The sequence below is a fragment of the Thalassophryne amazonica genome, chromosome 16 (genome assembly GCF_902500255.1).
Source record: "Thalassophryne amazonica chromosome 16, fThaAma1.1, whole genome shotgun sequence".
NCBI classification, from domain to species: Eukaryota; Metazoa; Chordata; class Actinopteri; order Batrachoidiformes; family Batrachoididae; genus Thalassophryne; species Thalassophryne amazonica.
The window spans coordinates 44,519,655-44,532,140 of record NC_047118.1 but is presented as its reverse complement, the minus strand read 5'-3'; the positions used below and the strand labels follow the sequence as shown (position 1 = coordinate 44,532,140).

The 12,486-nt window shown below is 40.8% G+C and overlaps 2 protein-coding genes and 1 non-coding gene across 4 annotated transcripts in view; 2 read left to right on the top strand and 1 right to left on the bottom strand.

Moving 5' to 3' along the window:
* Nucleotides 1-5,349: 5,349 nt before the first annotated feature.
* Nucleotides 5,350-5,421, top strand: trnaq-cug. The gene has a single exon. It is a non-coding gene; the product is annotated as a tRNA-Gln (tRNA).
* Nucleotides 5,422-5,701: 280 nt separating this feature from the next.
* On the top strand, nt 5,702-10,160 carry rbx1 (ring-box 1, E3 ubiquitin protein ligase). Its single transcript, XM_034189411.1, has 5 exons — nt 5,702-5,807; nt 8,185-8,263; nt 9,670-9,740; nt 9,824-9,909; nt 10,015-10,160. The coding sequence occupies exons 1-5, from the start codon at nt 5,733-5,735 to the stop codon at nt 10,025-10,027; spliced, it is 324 nt and encodes a 107-aa protein (XP_034045302.1). The 5' UTR covers nt 5,702-5,732; the 3' UTR covers nt 10,028-10,160.
* Nucleotides 10,161-11,131: 971 nt separating this feature from the next.
* The window catches only part of st13 (ST13 Hsp70 interacting protein), a 36,053-nt gene continuing 34,698 nt past the window's right edge, over nt 11,132-12,486 (bottom strand). For both annotated transcript variants that reach the window (XM_034189409.1, XM_034189410.1), the window contains exon 13: nt 11,132-11,694. In XM_034189409.1, coding sequence (XP_034045300.1) covers nt 11,560-11,694 — 135 coding nt within the window. In that variant the 3' untranslated portion in view covers nt 11,132-11,559. The remainder of the gene's footprint in view (nt 11,695-12,486) is intronic.

Genomic DNA, 12,486 nt, shown 5'->3' with positions numbered 1-12,486 from the left:
ATCAAACCATGAGATGGCCAAGCCTACCAATCCTCGCCGATGAGTGCACTGAAATCGCCCAGAGCAAAATTTGCTGTCTGCTTTAGCTTTGCCAATATATTTGCGCAGCTCATAGAAACTTTGATATTCAAGTAATAATTGCTGCATAGTAGGAGCATCAATGCTGATTAAGGAGTGATAAGTGTCATCGGATGGTGCTCAAGCCGTCAATCTATCATTTATTGAGACTATTTATTTTGCTGAATTTATGAGGCAAAGCCAACACTGCCAATTAGACAATTAAATAAATTATAAAATAATTGTAATTCTTAATTTTATTTAATTATAATTATTAAATAATAAGATAACTAAAACATATTTCATATAACAATGACCAGAGCATGTATTTCAACCTACTACACTTCATCAGAGTTAAGCACAGTGACGATGACAGCCAACAGTTGCAGCTCACACCAGGAAATTTCAAGTGACAGGCCAGTATTTTCAGAAATTTCACATTCAAACACATGTAAAGAACGCTCCTGCTACGGTGCATTCAGAAAGTATTCACGGCGCTTCACTTTTTCCATATTTTTTTATGTTACAGCCTTGTTCCAAAATGGATGGAATTATTTTTTTTTCCTCAAAATTCAATTATATACCCCATAATGACAATGTGAACCTTTTTTTTTTTTTTTGAGAATTTATTAACAGCCCCCGCCCCAAAGAAATCATATATACGTAAGTATTCACAGCCTTTGCCGTGAAGCTCACAACTGAGCTCAGGTGCATCCTGTTTCAACTGATCATCCTTCTACAGCTTAACTGGAGTCCACCTGGGGTGAATTCAGTTGATTGGACATAATTTGGAAAGGCACACTCCTGCCTGCATATAAGGTCCCACAGTTGACAGTGCATATCAGAGCACAAACCAAGCATGAAGTCAAAAGGAATTGTGTCAAGTCACAAATCTGGGGAAGGGTACAGAAATATTTCTGCTGCTTTGAAGGTCCCAATGAGCACAGTGGTCTCCATCATCCCTAAATGGAAGAAATTTGGATGCACTAGCACTCTTCCAAGAGTTGGCTGTCTGATCGGGGAAGAAGCACTTTAGTCAGAGAGGTGACCAAGAACCTGATGGTTACTCTGTCAGAGCTCCAGCATTCCTCTGTGACGAGAGGAGAACCTTCCAGAAGGACAACCATCTCTGACAGCAATCCACCAATCAGGCCTGTATGATAGAATGGCCAGATGGAAGCCAGTCCTTAGTAAAAGGTGCATGGCAGCCCACCTGGAGTTTGCCGAAAGGCACCTGAAGGACTCTCAGATCATGAGAAACAAAATTCTCTAGTGTGATGAGACAAAGATTGACCTTTTTGATGTGAATGCCAGGTGTCATGTTTAGAGGAAATCAGTGAAGCATGGTGGTGGCAGCATCATGCTGTGGGGATGTTTTTAGTGACAGGAACTGGGAGACTCATCAGGATTGATGGAAAGATGAATGCAACAATGTACAGACACATCCTGGACGAAAACCTGCTCCAGACCGCTCTTGACCTCAGACTGGGGCAACGGTTCATCTTTCAGCAGGACAGTGACACTAAGCACATAGCCAAGATATCAAAGGAGTGGCTTCAGGACAACTCTGTGAATGTCACTGAGTGACCCCGCCAGAGCCCAGATCTGATGTGGCATCATATTCAAGAAGACTTGAGGCTGCAAATGCTGCCAAAGGTGCATCAACAAAGTATTGAGCAAAGGGTGTGAATACTTACGTACATGCGATTTTTATTTTAAATAAATCTGCAAAAAAAACAACAACTTATTTAATGTTGTCATTATAGGGTGTTAAGTAGAATCTTGAGGGGAAAAAATAATTTACTCCATTTTGGAATAAGGCTATAATGTAACAAAATCTGGAAAAAGTGAAGCCCTGTGAATACTTTCTGGGTGCACTGTATATGGACTTTGTTTGTTTTTTTCCCCCCACCACTGCCATAGATTGTGGGGCGTAGGCTATCTCAGTCGCAGTAGCATTGTCTGAAATGGTTGAAAGAATCATCTCATAATTTGTAAGGCTATGCCTGAAATGACGACACTAATGGCACAAAATAGTGTCCTTTGGTGAGTAATCCTCTATCTCGACAGGACAACTGTGCTGACACAGCTGCAGGAAAATACTTGTTGCTGTTTCGCCAGAGTTGTTGCCAAGTTTATAAAGGACAAAACAGGTCTGCCTGTTGCCAAAGCCAAAGCTGAGTTGACTTACAGGACTGCCACAAAACCACCAGGTTGGCAAAGCAGATCCGCCATGGTCAGTGTATTTGACCAGGCCCATATCCCAGCCTAAGGGAGTCCAGGGTGTACTATCACTTCCCCAAAGGTGAACACCCAGCTACTGGAGGGAAGGAGTCGCCTTACTTTTCCATTCAAGGTGGGCACAAAGGAAAGTTTAGCCATTGCTCCAATTATATATATTTATAATATTTACAAACTGATTGTTATTTCTGTAGACTACCTTTATATACATGGACTCCATTTGTATAGACACTTGAAAGCAAAACTCAAAGCATGTTCGAGTGATGTAGTGGGAGCAACTTCAGAATTAAGTACCTTGCTCAAGTGCCCTTTGTAATAGCTGTTGTTGTCAGATGGGGGTTTGAACCCAGGATCCTTTCATCCTCTCTCAAACTACCACTTTAACCCACAGGTCCAGCTTCATGTGACCTAACAACTGCTTTCCACTGATGGGTAGAGTCTGTCAGTGTGTGCAGGATGCCAAAACTTTTTTCTTTTAAGTCGAGATTAAGGACGCGTTTGTTTTCTATTTCATATGATTAGCATATTGTGTCCCAACAGCCAGAGGCTGTGAGCGTGGACCAGGCCACTAGGCCACCCGCCCTCGACTGCCACCCAGTCCTCTCTGCACCTGACCCCCATGGCCCCCTCTGCAGGTGGTGAACCCACAGGAGGGCAGGCCCACATCGCTCTTTCAGGCCGAGCCCGGCCGGGCCCCATGGGCTCAGGCCCGACCAACCAGGTGCTCGCACGCGAGTCCCAACCCCAGGCCTGGCTCCAGGGTGGGGTCCCGGCTTCGCCATACCGGGCAACGTCTTGGCCCTTGATTTTGTGTCGGTCATGGGAGCTTTTGAACTGCCCTTAGTCTGGCATATCACCTAGGACCTGTTTGCCATGGGAGACCCTACCAGGGGCACAAAGCTCCCGACAACATAGCTCCTAGGATCATCCGGGAATGCAAACTCCCCCACCAGGATAAGATGGCAGTTCGAGGAGGAGCCTCAGGTGGTGTCCTTGCCTCAGGTGGAGGAGTTTAAGTATCTTGGGGTCTTGTTCACGAGTGAGGGACGGATGGAGCGTGAGATCGATAGACGGATCGGTGCAGCGTCTGCTGTGATGCAGTCGCTGTATCGGACCGTCGTGGTGAAGAGAGAGCTGAGTAGGGGGGCAAAGCTCTTGATTTACCGATCGATCTACGTTCCGACCCTCACCTATGGTCATGAGATTTGGCTCATGACCGAAAGAACAAGATCGCGAGTACAAGCAGCTGAGATGAGTTTCCTCCGCAAGGTGGCTGGGCATTCCCTTAGAGATAGAGTGAGGAGCTCTGTCACTCGGGAGGAGCTCGGAGTCGAGCCACTGCTCCTCCACGTTGAAAGGAGCCAGCTGAGGTGGCTCGGGCATCTTTTCCAGATGCTCCCTGGACGCCTCGCTGGAGAGGTGTTCCGGGCACGTCCCATAGGGATCCCTATGGGACGTGCCCTGAACTTCCCCGGGGCCTCCTCGAGGAAGACCCAGATCACGCTGGAGGGACTACATCTCTCAGCTGGCTTGGGAACGCCTCAGGGTTCCCCCGGAGGAGCTGGGGGAGGTGTGTGTGGATCTGGAGGTCTGGGCGGCTTTGCTTGGGCTGCTGCCCCCATGACCCGACCTAGGATAAGCGGAAGTAAATGGATGGATGGATGGATAGCATATTCTGTTATTATGCTTTTTATTCTTTTTACTTTTTTTACTATTTTATTGTGCTTTAATCTTTTATTGTGCTTTTAATCTTTTAATTATGCTCTTTGATCTTTTGGTCTATTTCTTGTTGTTGGTTCCTTGGAAGCACCTTAATTGAAGGAAACGTCATGATTTGGCGCTCTATAAGTTGAATAAATTGACTGTATATTACTTGTGGCGAATTTGAAACAGTATTCTGAAACTTTTTTAACCATGCCTATTTCAAAGATTGTAACAGAGTTTGCATGAAAAGGAGACATCACGGGCTGTGCTGACACCTGCTGGACAGTTGAGGTATCCAAATCTAATATTTACAGGTTACAGTGCCACAGTGATCACAGAATGAACACGTGCACTTTATTGAATTATCAATATCATATAATACGGAAGCGTATTTCATTCACTTGATAAAATTATTTTTTGGTTTGTTTTTCGGAGTAATTTATTTTTTGTCTGTTTTTCGGAATAATTATTTCTGTTTTTCTGAGTAATTAATTTTTTGGTTTGTTTTCTGAGTAATATATTTTTTGGTTTGTTTTTCTGAGTAATTTATTTTTAGTTTTTTGTTTGTTTGTTTGTTTTGTTTTTTGTTTTGTTTTTTGACTATTTTTTTCTGGTTTTGACTATTTCTTGAGTCACCGCGTAACCAGCCTGAATGCATTTAAAATGCATCATCCTGTATCCATGGAGCATACCGTATCTGTCCAACTGATCCTGGAGGAAAAACTGCTATTGTCCCGCAGATCTGCCTGCGTAGAGTCGACAAACTAATGATGATACCATCTATATGAATTAAAGACAGGACAATCTCCCGGTGTCTTAAACTCAGATCAAAGTAAAACTTGATTAAGCTGAACAATATATTTGTTACCGAATCGAGCTCTCAGAGCTCTCATGAGAGCTCTGAGAGCTCGATTCGGTATTCGGTATTCGGTATTCATTCATTCAGTGAATGAATGATCCGAAAATGATCCGAAAAACAAAATTTTTTTTTTTCAGAAAATCAGGAAAATTGACTGAAAAAACAACCATAAAATAAATTATTCTGAAAAACAGAAAAAAAATCAGAAAAACAGAAATTATTATTCTGTTTTTCCAAGACATTGTGATTGTTAATTAAATTATTCCAAAAAACAGACAAAAAAAAATTAATTTCTCAGAAAAAGAGAAATAATTATTCCGAAAAACAGACAAAAAAATAAATTACTCAGAAAAACACAAATAATTCTCCGACAAATAAACAAACAAAAAAAATACATTTATTAAGTGAATGCCATACACTTTCATAATATACAAATTGCAAGAAATACATCCTTTTTAGTTTATTTTTGTGGCTTGTTTATGCGTAGTGGTTCCATGGTGTAATGGTTAGCACTCTGGACTCTGAATCCAGCGATCCGAGTTCAAATCTCGGTGGAACCTATTTTTTGTTTTCATGCTACAGATTCATTTTGCCACAGAACACATTAAATGTCTTGGTGTCAGATGACAAATGCAGTTGTTTATTTTCAAATGCCAACTAAACCGGTAAAAAAAAAAAAAAAATAATCCACCCGACTGATATACCATAATTTGAAGCGTCACTCTTTTAACCTGTATTTCAGTTAACATATGACACCAGCCAAACAATATATTAAAAATAAATTAAAATTAAAACAAACAAAATAACATTAATAAATAAATAAACATTTCCGGTGGTGTCTTTCTTCCTCACGCGTATTTTTCCGGTCATCATGGCGGCTATGGATGTCGATACACCGAGCGGCGCTAACAGCGGCTTAAGCAAAAAGCGTTTTGAAGTAAAGAAGGTACGTTTATGTAATTAAAGGGGCGTTTATCCGTAAATGCATTTTATAATCCCTCAACTTCAACTGGAATTAGGCGTTTGCGCTCACTGACTGCGTGCTAGCGCTAAGTAGCTGTTGGCTGCTACTAGCATCTTAGCATTTCTTTGATATATTTTTATTTTTTTATCGTGTAAAATGATAAAAAATGTAGTGACGCGAGGTATATTTATGATTTGTTATGTATATTATTACTATGTATGTGTATGAATGAACTGTGCTTGTGATGGAGATTTTCAGCTTTAGTTCAGAGTTTAATAAAAGTATTGCATTAACCATTTCACAGTTATAGACGTTCCCAGTTCTCGATATATTGTGGCCATTTTCTTGAATCTAGACATATATATTCATGTTCATTATAAGTTATTATTTGCTTTGGTTTATATCTACTGGCTTTTACTGGTTTGGGATCCAAATTTAGCAATTAGAATACAGGGGATAGGAGACGGTGATTGTGCAACTTTCAACAATTTTTATTCAAAAAAAGAATAATTTCAACGGTGCTGGACTTTAATCGGCTCCTCTTCTGCCTCACCACCTCTCCAGCTTTGGAGAAGACCCGCTCGCAAGGCACTGATGTTGCTGGCATCGACAAATATTTTTTTTCTCTGTAAATTGGGATAGACTGCGACTCGTGTTGCCCAGTATTTGAGCTGGTCTTCTCCTCTGGAGGTAGGCATATGTTGGGTCAAACCTTTGTAATAAAGCCCTGAAGGCTTTGCTCACCACTATTTTGAACGGTTGTGCATCTTCCACAACATAGTCCACCAGTGCCTCATCCAAATCAGCTTGTCTGCCTTTAATGGAAATACAGTATGACATGCTTAGCTGTTTTTGTTTATGAGTATGTTTTAATCTTAGATAAAGAATATAGCTTACATGGCCTGCTTCCTGCTCCAGGAGCAGCAACAGAAGCAGCAGCCATTGATGTCTCGGGATGTTTGGACCTCAGGTGTCGCAGCATTGAAGACGTATTGTTACTGTACCTCAACTCTTGTGCACAAATCAAGCACTTGACCTTTTTGGGGCATATTAGATCAAAGTGCTCCCAAGCAATTGATCGTGCTCTTTTTGGAACTGGCTCCTCCAAGTCCCTTCCTCACCACTACTCACTCTCTCTCTCTCTCTCTCCCTCTCTCTCCCTCTCCCTCCCTCACACACACACACACACACACACACACACACACACACACACACACACACACACACACACACACACACACACACACACACACACACCTCTTTCTCACACCTTTCGCTTCAACTAAATCACAGCTCTTCAGTCACTCAGCTCAGTCTCTGATCTACCTATAATATATAGTCTAACCTGTAACCTATGTTGATGTACTGTGTGAATAAATGTTGTATATGAATGGATGCCTGTTGTGTTGTGTATGGTGTATGTCTATGTTAGATCTTATGTGTACGTAGCTAACTATACTAAATGAACTCTAACTAGACCTAAATATAAAGTAATGCTTTACTTGGCTCTGATTCATGTGGTAATTGGCAATAACAGTGTCGCTAGCAATCTCCTCCTCTCAAAAACCCATGGTTTGAGCTGTGATTCAGATCTCATTTAAATACTTGGCGGGTCGTATTGAAACGCCCAGATTATTCGAATTTTCCGCGAAGCTCGACACGTGGTGTGACGTAACAAGGCCTCGCTCGCAGTGGTCACGTGATGGGGGCTTGCTCGAAACGCTGCTCACTGACACTTCTGGTTCAAAAAGCTCGATGCTGTGTCGAGCAGATTAACTCGAGCTTGACATCACTAGCCTCTTCCCATTTGGACATGTTTGGAAGTCCTTATTAGGGAGAAGATCAGATGCCCAAACCAGTTCATCGCTCACACACAGACAGGCCACTTGACTATTATAATATAGATAATTGAAGTGTGGTCATATTCATTCTGTTTTCAGAAGCTGTAACTAACTGGACAAATTAAATAGAAAGTGTTTTGTTAAATACAAATCATCACTTTTACAGATCGCCAAGATTTGGGAGAGGCCGACAGTCCATCACATAACACACACATTTACACTCTCACTCTTGCCAACAGATAATTTAGAGCCACCAGTTTTTCTAACCTAAATGTCTTTGGAAGTGGGAGGAAGCCAGAGCACCCAGAGGGAACCCACTCAAACACAGGGAGAACATAAAAACTCCACACAGAAGTGACCAAGTGAGAAGGCAACCTGGAATATTTTCATCGTGAGGCAACAGTGTTGACCACCATGCTGTCCATAGACCTTCATAGTACTGTATAATTCTTTGAGTCACTGTGAACAAATCAGCAGTAAAAGGCTTTGTTGGTGATGTGTCTGTGATTTCTCACCAGTGGAATGCTGTGGCACTGTGGGCCTGGGATATCGTGGTGGACAACTGCGCTATATGTCGGAATCACATCATGGATCTATGTGAGTGAACACTCATGAAGCTGTATGGGGAAAACATTCTTTGATAAATGACAGCATTCTGTTTCAAACAAATTAGTCAGAGGCAGCAGGTGGAAAATTTTTGAGATGTACAAATCAGCAGTAAAATGATTGTAGTTGTGATGCTACTTGGACTATTTAATTATGAATTTACTAACTTTTCGAATACTACAAAGAGCTACTAGATTTACATTTTCTTTTATCGACTTTGCTGAGAAAAATGGACAAATTCTCAGATAACGTAAAATCGCCAAGACTAAAATAAAATTGGGAGAGATTCAAAACTCTCCCAGTTATGATCAAACGTTTTTATTTTCCGGTATGAATTATGGGTAAGATATAGTGATCAGCCTGTCCGTCTGTTTTTGCTTGTTTGTGCTGTATCTCAAGAAAAGCAAATTTCACTCATATTTAACAGAAGGGTGTACGTGGGTGATCCCCCAACACCAGTCGATTAGGGTGACCTTGGGGTCAGTTTCAAGGTCACAGCAAGATATTGTCATTGGATCACTTGTTAGTGTGACATCTGTTTCATTCATATTTAGCATAGGAGCATACTTGGGTGATCCCTTGACGCTGTATTACTGATTTGTGAGGACCGGGGGTTATGTCATCTCCTGATGACTCTTGGTAGCATAAAAGAGTTCAAAGCAGGTGCACAGAAAACATACCACTCTGGGTGCCATAAGATGATGCTGGTGCCTGGAGGAGGAGGGGAAAAAACCAATACTATACGGACATGGACACACTTATGTTACTTGGTTCACAAAATTTCACTGGCACTCAGATTAATCCTAATGGCATTAATCCTAAAGTCACATTATTTATTCATATATTTTTGCATAAAAATCAGTTGAGACTTGAGTCACTTCACAAAGTAGTTTATTATACTTGAAACCTTTGGGTTCTGAGTCTTCTCAATGAGATTCCCCCATGATTGTTTCATAAGGGATTTCCTGGAAATTCTTGTACTTGAGCCAAAAACGTTGGCCGTGCTATCACACAGAATATTCTGAGATTAAATAATCCACTCTTGATGAAAATGAGATGACCAAGACATCCAGTGTGACCCAAAAACAAATCCAAATGGCAAAAGAGTAGATTATATGGCAAGAATTAGAGTTTTACAAATTTTGCATTTCAGTGAATGGTTTATGAAAGTGCAGCAAATGTTACCATTTCAAGTTAGAACCATCACTCCATGCCACCCTCCAAAACTTTTCCCCACCTGAAGTTGCTTCATGCTCTTGCCTCTGTTGAGGTTTGACACTGCACAACAGATCGTTGAGCGGAGACTCCACATTGTGAAGTTCTAAATGGATCTCAGAGATGTTTCTTGTATAAAACAGAATTATTTTTTTTTTTTTTTGGGCTTCACTTTCCATCAGGTATAGAATGCCAGGCAAACCAGGCCTCTGCCACCTCTGAGGAGTGCACTGTGGCCTGGGGTGTGTGTAATGTGAGTTTCCATTCAAACTAATAGTTTATAATCTGAGCTCCAGTGTGTAGCTGTCATTTTTATTTTCCATTTCTCTTCTACAGCATGCTTTTCACTTCCATTGCATTTCTCGCTGGCTGAAAACCAGACAAGTGTGTCCTCTCGACAACAGGGAGTGGGAGTTTCAGAAGTAAGTACAGTTAATTCATATTGTTGAGGACAGAAATCAGCTTTTGGTTGCTCTTCTCCCCCCCTTACGTAAAATGAGTTCAACTTTTTTTTTTTATCCCCACAGATATGGACACTAGCTGGAAAGTTGGCTCCTCCCCTCCCTTCAATTGTGTTATTCATTTATTCCTTCTTGCTGTATCCCCAAGATATTTACAACATTGTATTTGATTTGGTATGCTGGAAGTACACATTAAATGTTCATAACCAAACAAAAGAGTTCATGGTTCAGTATCATTAGAGTATCACTCTGGATTAGAGTTTCAGATGTCTTGATAATTTTGGTTTATAGAACAGGCCACTCTGACAGTTGACCTGTAATGACTGGTAAGAGGCTTCGCTGAATGGATTCGAGGCTAAAGTCAGTGGCTAGCTGCGTAATTGGTTAGATTAAAAGTTTTACCTCTGTAGGGATCCTCTCTATGCTACAAACTTTTGTCTATTCCGTGGTGACAAGAAGCAGCATGTACAGTTTGTAGCTTGCCCCATAAAAGTGCATGATGTATTTTGCATGTTTTCACTCTTATTCAATTCTGCACTGATAAAACTTTTTTGTCCAGAGTAAAAAGATGAATCCCAACTCAAACAGCCCAGATTGAAAAATACTGGTGTCCTTTAAGAGAAGTGTGAAGAACAGGCCCCAAGTCTTGGTCCTTGATCCACTCTTCAATTACAGATTCACGACCGTCAGACATGTATTTGATCAAAACCTGTTTGGTATAAAATGTATCCACTAAAAAAAAAACATTCACACATTGAAGATAGCATAGATGTTAAATCAACAACTCATAATTGAAAATTACTACTGGGTACTACATACAGTCAGACTGAAACAAGTGTATCAGTGACCTGCTGACCTACTCTGTGTAGGACACAAGTGATTGAATCACCTGCTGTCCTTCCTGACAACACATTACATGGAGACTGGACATGGGTGGTCTTGAACTAGGAAGCTTGGGAAACAGTTTGCCCTTCGCTACGATTAAAAAAATTTTTTTTTTTTGGGGGGGGGGGGGGGGGGTGTTAACCCGTAAAGACTTACAACTTGCATATTTTTCTACTGGATTCAAAGAAAAAGTTCAAAACTATGTAAACGGTTGCTTTGTTCCCCCCTTAATGTGAGGAAAGTAATGTGGTTGCAGAAGTCATCAAGTGGGAAGAAGTGACACCTTTTGCAACAGAAATTTTATTGTGAATCACTGTTTCTCAAACTTCAACAGCAACCTTTTTGCATTTGTTATAATAGAAGTGCAAACAACTGTATGTGGGACTAGTTCTGTTCAGAGAAACAGCTGTAAAAATGTTTGAGCTACCGATCAAACAGATGACCACAGTTTCCCAGATCCAGGTTCCAATCCTGTAGTTAGCAAAGCTCCAGCTGGCAGAGTGACACAAAATCAGAGGGGCATCTAAATATCAGACACTCCAAACCATCACGTTACTTCATTAGGACATTACTAAATGCTAACAGGCTGATTACATGATCGTCACTCTCTAACCAGTTAGATCTGCACACAGTGGAATAATTGGGAAAAAAAAAAAAAAAGCATCATGACTCCAGTTTCTCACTATATATTCTCCCCATCCCTGTTTTACTTTGGTCCTGTTCCACCTATGGCTGAGGTGGGGTTCCAAATTTGGCACTCAGTTTAGTTACCAGCGTCATTATTTTAGGGTTGTTCTGGTACTTGGAAATGTTGGCTGGGTTTTGCGCCACATCCTGGAAGGCGGCCATCACCTCAGGATCCTGGAGGTCAATAAAGAAAGCAAACCGGGTCAGATTCAGAGGTTGGCTTCAAAATGCATACAAAAACACAGCATCTCGGAACAAAGTAAACACAAGAACTTCATGGGTCAGCATTCTTAAAAGGTTACTTTGAAAGACTTAAGAGGTTAAAGGTCAGAAACTTGGTCTATTTTTCGCACTCTACCAATGCAATCTGTGTTAAGACAGAGCAGCACTACTCATGGCAGATGAGGTACAAATGAACTCATTTCTATTTTAATTAGAAGTTGTAAATCCTGGAGGCCAGTGGTGGGCACAGTTCCACTAACCGCTAATTATAATTAGTTAATTATTAATGGGTTTTTTTTTTTTTGTGGTGTTAGCGGATTAGCTTTTCAGCAAACTTCAAAAACTATCAGCGGACCAATTAGCTTCCAATAAATTTAGTTCCGATAACTTTAAGACCACTAACTTTTTTTTTTTTTTTTTATAAAGATAGTAATGGTGAAAAACATTTATAAAAGCTGTTGGCTCCTGTCTGCTACGTATTTTGCAGCTAAGAGGAGCTGAGCTCAACTCTACCCCATGAGAAGCAGCCTGGTCCCCAGACTGCCACAAAAAAATAAAAAAATAAAGGTCATTACCCTTTACAGCATACAGCAGTATGTTCAAAACTTCAGAACTTACCCATAATGCATTTTGGCATCTGTGTGTTAATATCTTCAGAACTTCAGGATTAGTGTGTTATTTTAAAATTAAAAGACGTGTTATATTTTCACTTTGTACAAATGACAGACTTTATTAATATAGTTA

Bases quoted from the DNA above. Each gene is read 5' to 3' on its own strand.
- rbx1 (XM_034189411.1), top strand. From the start codon at position 5,733: ATGGCGGCTATGGATGTCGATACACCGAGCGGCGCTAACAGCGGCTTA. The intron at 8,264-9,669 runs GTGAGTGAACAC...ACTTTCCATCAG, and splicing joins GAATCACATCATGGATCTAT to GTATAGAATGCCAGGCAAAC. The intron at 9,741-9,823 runs GTGAGTTTCCAT...TCTCTTCTACAG, and splicing joins TGGCCTGGGGTGTGTGTAAT to CATGCTTTTCACTTCCATTG.